The 5,613-nt window shown below is 52.8% G+C and overlaps 1 protein-coding gene across 1 annotated transcript; it reads left to right on the forward strand.

Moving 5' to 3' along the window:
• The first annotated feature begins 758 nt into the window (after positions 1 to 758).
• Positions 759 to 3,924, forward strand: PHOX2B (paired like homeobox 2B). Its single transcript, XM_025922302.2, has 3 exons — positions 759 to 1,373; positions 2,221 to 2,408; positions 3,402 to 3,924. Exons 1-3 carry the CDS (start codon positions 1,133 to 1,135, stop codon positions 3,915 to 3,917), a joined length of 945 nt encoding a protein of 314 aa, XP_025778087.2. The 5' UTR covers positions 759 to 1,132; the 3' UTR covers positions 3,918 to 3,924.
• The last annotated feature ends 1,689 nt before the right edge of the window (positions 3,925 to 5,613 follow it).

The following is a 5,613-nucleotide window of genomic DNA, read 5'->3' on the forward strand; positions in this document are numbered from 1 at the left end:
TGATAAAAGAGGAGAGCGCCCGAGAGGGATGGAAGAGGAGACACATTTGGGGACACTTCTTGCCCACTTGCCAGCTATGGAGTAATTAAAATCAAAACCGCACAGAACTGCCAAACCAACAAAAATGCAAACCTCGCGCTAACGCAGAAAGACCCAGAGCGGACCTCAAAGAAGCCATCGGTTGACAAGCCAGATGTTTCACATTCAAGAGCTTTACTCAGATGTTGTTTTATTTTTTAAACAGCTGTGTAAGCGGAGTCTCTAGAAAAAGCACGTTAAGCAGCGACGAGAAATGCAATTTATAAGATGCTCTCTTTTTTTAAACCCCCTCTACCAGGTGTATTTTAAAGAAATCCGCTTATCCTTCACATAAACCCCCTTGGCCCACTTACTCTATGTTACAGGGCGCCTGAGTCTTGCCAATGTCCCAGTCCTTTATAACATTTCATGCACTTCGGGGGGTAGGCTTGTTGTTAAATTGAGCGTGTAACGCTCTTACAAAACAGGTTTTCTATGACATCAAGGTTTCTTCTCCCTAACCGAGGGGGAGAAAAAAAAAAAAAAAAGAGGACGAAGAAGAGGGAAAACACACACACTATCTCAATTTATGCCTAAGGTATATGATCAGTTAAAAAGGCTTAAAAGCTCGGGGAAATTGGATCAGGGAGAATCGTCACCCAACTTTCATTATTTCCAAGTAGTGTGATTGAATTAAAGGGCAGGGAGCTGGTTAGAAGGGAGGATCAGGGGCTCAGTGCGTAATGGTGTGGTATTAAATTCTAATTAGAGATGCAGGAATCAATGATAGGGAGGTTGGACAGCTCAGTTCCCCAGTGCCAGCCCAATAGACGGATGAGTTATTGTCATGTAAAAAGCGCCAGCAATAAGACCAACCGCTTTGCTATTGTCCAAGTGGAAAGAGCCAAGTTTATTATGAGGACTATATGCTCTAGAGACCTCAGACAAGGCATCTCATAGGAGGCTTTTTCATAAAACTAGGCTCTGCTGGTAGTAAGGAGGCCAGTTTGGAGGCAGGCGTTGAGCTGTGCACATCTCCCCACTCCAGCCACCTTCTCCATACCCATCTTTTATTTCATTTTTCCACTTGGCTGAGCCATCCAGAGCCTTTTCAATGTATAAAATGGAATATTCTTACCTCAATTCCTCTGCCTACGAGTCCTGTATGGCTGGGATGGACACCTCGAGCCTGGCTTCAGCCTATGCTGACTTCAGTTCCTGCAGCCAGGCCAGTGGCTTCCAGTATAACCCGATAAGGACCACTTTTGGGGCCACGTCCGGCTGCCCGTCCCTCACGCCGGGATCCTGCAGCCTCGGCACCCTCAGGGACCACCAGAGCAGTCCGTACGCCGCAGGTAAGGACCGCCAGCTTTCTCAGCGGAGGAAGCCGCCTTTCCGCTCGTATATAGGAAGCCTTGATTGCATTTGAAAATGGAAATGTGTTTAGTATTTACCAAACGAAATTTGCTTACACAAATGAAAGAATTTATCACGTTAGAAGCGATTGCAGGGAGGGGTAATTCACTTACAGGGTTACACTATCCTAGTCACACCCGAACCGCCAACAAAATTATCTTAAGCTGCCAAAATGATAGGCATAATTTATTTACTTTGCGATGAGACGTAAAGCTTAGAAAATAATTAAATAACAAAGAGTAAAGCTCATTACTGGCAGTGTCTCTTTTTTTAAGAACCGACAGCGGCTCACACCTCTTTCGCTGGTCATTTTTATGATTATTTCTTAAATTTATTATTATCATTATTTTTTGCAGCACTTTCCCCCAACTTTTGGGCAGGGTCAACTTCTGAGAATTGAAAAGTTCCAACAGTGGGAGTATGGGGTAATTTCTTCCCCGGTTCCCTGATATTCCGACTGATGTTTTTGGACTTTTTTCCCTCTCTCGTCTTTCCTCTTCAAAGCATTATCCCGTGCCCCGGCCCTCAGTCGTCTCCGGCGCGCTGTTTTAACCCACCCAAAGGTGCTCGTGCCAAGAGGGACCCTGCCAAAGCCCGGAGTTTGCCTGTTTCGGTATATAACTAATTTGCTCGGTTTTTCCCCGCAGCTCCTCTCAGCCAGTCTCCCGCGCCGGCGTCGGTGGCCGCTCCAGCGCTACCGGATCTTGGAGTCCCCACGTTCCGGCTCCGCGGCCCGTGCGCTCCAGACAGTATCGCTCACACTCTGTCCCCTCTGTTGTCCCCCAGTTCCTTACAAACTCTTCACCGACCACGGCGGCCTCAACGAAAAGCGCAAGCAGCGGCGCATCCGCACCACTTTCACTAGCGCGCAGCTCAAAGAGCTGGAGAGGGTCTTCGCAGAGACGCACTACCCTGACATCTACACCCGGGAGGAGCTGGCTCTGAAGATCGACCTCACCGAGGCGCGAGTCCAGGTATGCGCGCCCGGAAACCGACCCTGCTTCGCCACACCCGGCCCGGTAGGGTACGGAGGCGGGGAGCGGGCGGTGCTCCTGGAGGTTCGGAATACCCGGGCCTCTCCACACGAGGGCCTGGGACTCCAGGACCGAACAGAGAGGCCAAGTTCCAGAAGGGCTGTGCACGCGAGGAAGGGTTGGGGCGTGCGCTCGTGTTTGTACGTGCACAGCTGCAAAGCGTTTTCCACCCCAGGTAGCCCTGCAGAGACTTTCGGGGTCTTGGGACGTAAATGAGCAGGGCTTTGGGGGACAGGAAATGACTTGTGGCGGGGGTGCAGACGTTGCCCCGTATCATACGTGGGTTTCTTGTTTTTGTTTTTCTGCCTCCTAACTCAAGTTCTTTTAACTTGGAACCGTGGAGTATAGGTGTCTTTCCCGGGTAACTATGACTGGGATCACATTTGCAAAGGGGCTGCGACTCCATGAAGGTCATGAACCGCGGCTAACCCTAACCTTTTAGGGACACAGGTGCACTCACGAGCTGGCCAGGCGCCACTCCAGATGAGCCCCATTGTACGCTACCTCGGGCTCAAAGGCCAGGATGGGCGGCGAGCGTCAAACCCAGAGATACCCTCCTTCAAACAATTAGGGTTTAACCTTAGACCTGCGGCCTAGAGGGGTATGGAGAGTTTGGAGTGGCTCAAGAAATTGACTGAGCAAAGGCCGGCCAATACAAAGGCTTCCCTTTCAGGGAATCTCGGCGACATGGGGCCTTTTAACATCTCCTGCAAGCCGCCTTCTTCCTGGCATGCTCAGGTGACCCTAAGAAAGTTTCTCCGAAGACGCACCCGCGGGGGCGAACTTGGTGGCGGGGTGCGCGCAGGGGTCCCCGTCGCGCGAGGAGTTTAAAACAAACAGATACGGAACGTGAGCCGTCCTACTGCGCGCTTGGCTTGCGGGTTTCCTGCTTTCTCGCGCTGCTTCACCGCCTCTCCTCTCCCCTTGCGCCAGGTGTGGTTCCAGAACCGCCGCGCCAAGTTCCGCAAGCAGGAGCGGGCAGCAGCGGCCGCCGCGGCCGCGGCCAAGAACGGCTCTTCGGGAAAGAAGTCCGATTCGTCCCGGGACGACGAGAGCAAAGAGGCCAAGAGTACCGACCCGGACAGCACTGGGGGCCCCGGCCCCAACCCCAACCCCACTCCCAGCTGCGGGGCGAGTGGCGGCGGCGGCGGCGGGCCCAGCCCGGCAGGAGCCCCGGGGGCTGCGGGGCCCGGGGGCCCGGGAGGTGAACCCGGCAAGGGAGGCGCGGCGGCGGCGGCGGCGGCTGCGGCGGCGGCTGCTGCGGCTGCGGCGGCGGCAGCGGCCGGGGGTCTGGCTGCAGCCGGGGGCCCTGGACAAGGCTGGGCTCCCGGCCCCGGGCCCATCACCTCCATCCCGGATTCTCTCGGGGGCCCCTTCGCCAGTGTCCTATCTTCGCTCCAAAGACCCAACGGTGCCAAAGCCGCCTTAGTGAAGAGCAGTATGTTCTGATCTGCGATCCTGCGGCAGCGGCGGCGGCGGCGGCGGCGGCGGCGGCGGCGGCGGCGGCGGCGGGCGAGCCGGGTCCGGGCGGGCGACCGGGCGAGCGGGTAGGCCCAAGCCTATTGTCATTGCTGCTGCCGCGGCTTTTCACCGAGAACCCGAAGTTATCGCGATAAGAATAAAGAGAAAATGGCGCCCCCATTTCAACCCCACTCCTCCCCCTATCGTGAACCCCCAAACAAAACAAAACTCAAAACTTCCTGGCTTGGCACCTGCCTCGGGGCCGCGCAGACCGGCCAGGGCTCAGCCTGCTGACCGGGGGGTGTGTGCAGCGCGGCCCGGACTCGGGGGCACTCTCAGGGGGGCTGTGTCTGCGTGTCGGTATATGTCTGTCTCGGGGAATGTGTGTCTGTGGCCCGAGCAGGTGACAGGGAGAGATGGGGGGGGGGGGGGCGCGCAACCGACTCAGCGACTTGCTTAGGAAAAGAAAAAAGTAAACAATCCCCTCAACTTAAAAAAAAAATTTTAGTAAGGCAGAGATCACTTTAAAAACAAGCAAACAACCCGGAAAGGCTTTTAAATCCAAGGGAAAACAAGTAAGGTGGGGAAGAAGGGAGGCTGAAGCTAGCACCGTCTGAGGGCTCTATCTTGTGAACCCCCAAATTTGCGCCCTCCTGACAGCACAGACTCCCTTGGGGCTCCTCCTCAAGGGAAAGTAAGGGTGCTTTCCAGCCCCCCTTCCCGTTGTGTCCTTGGGTTCGGGTTGCTGAGGCGACGACTCGTGCAGACTGTCCCCGCGGCCAAGGTGACTTCCTCGCTCCCACCTGCCTGTCCCACCTCGCCAACACCATCCTGCCATTAGCGCATCCGAACCCCGCACAGTTGCAACTCCCAACCCCGAATCTTTGCAGCCACTCGGCCCTGAAAGATGCCCTATACATGAGATGCCTTTTCATCCGCAAACTCTGCGAACGGTCTCCTATTTCGCAATTCTTCCCTTTTTTTTTTCTCTCTCCTGTCACATTCCTCCCACCGGCATTTTCTTCTTCCACCAGCTTTTACCGAACTTTTTGGCACTGCTTTGGATTAGAGTCAATTGCAGTCCACGCAACTGGCTGCAGAGAAACCTACCGAGCAAAGAAAGGCGTGCACACAAGTTTGCAGAAGTGTCTCGGTTTGCATTTCTGTTTGATAGGAAATGGACTCACATCCTGTATGGTGGATGGACTGTATATTGATGATTCCATTCTTCAAGCAGATTAGACATCTCTGTTGGAATTTGTTTTTTGTTTTTGTTTTTATTTTAAAAGGCACAAACTATAGATATTAGTTGAATGTTGAGGCTTTAACTTTTTCCGTGTCTTTCTACAACTGTGTTCTGTGACTCAATTGTATCGTGTTAATATCAGTACAGACCGTCTCCTCTACGTGACCGTATAATGTTTTTCTCTTCTTGTAGTCTCTATGGCGTGTCTTTATGGAGTAATAAGGTTCTCACGGGTTCAATTCCTTTGTGTTTAGAGAGACCAAGGTTCAGACAATGGTATATATTTTTGTTATCAGGTGCATGTCTGTCTGATTTCTTTTTTCTTCTTGTTGGACTATGTTTGTGAACATAAGCGTCATAAGTTATGTTTCAGATTTTCAAATTTATTTATATGTGTTATAATGAATGCTTCTATTTAAAAGGGAAATATTTCTACAT

This window comes from Puma concolor, chromosome B1, assembly GCF_028749965.1.
Source record: "Puma concolor isolate L17-30 chromosome B1, mPumCon1.1.hap2, whole genome shotgun sequence".
In the NCBI taxonomy this organism is placed as follows: Eukaryota; Metazoa; Chordata; class Mammalia; order Carnivora; family Felidae; genus Puma; species Puma concolor.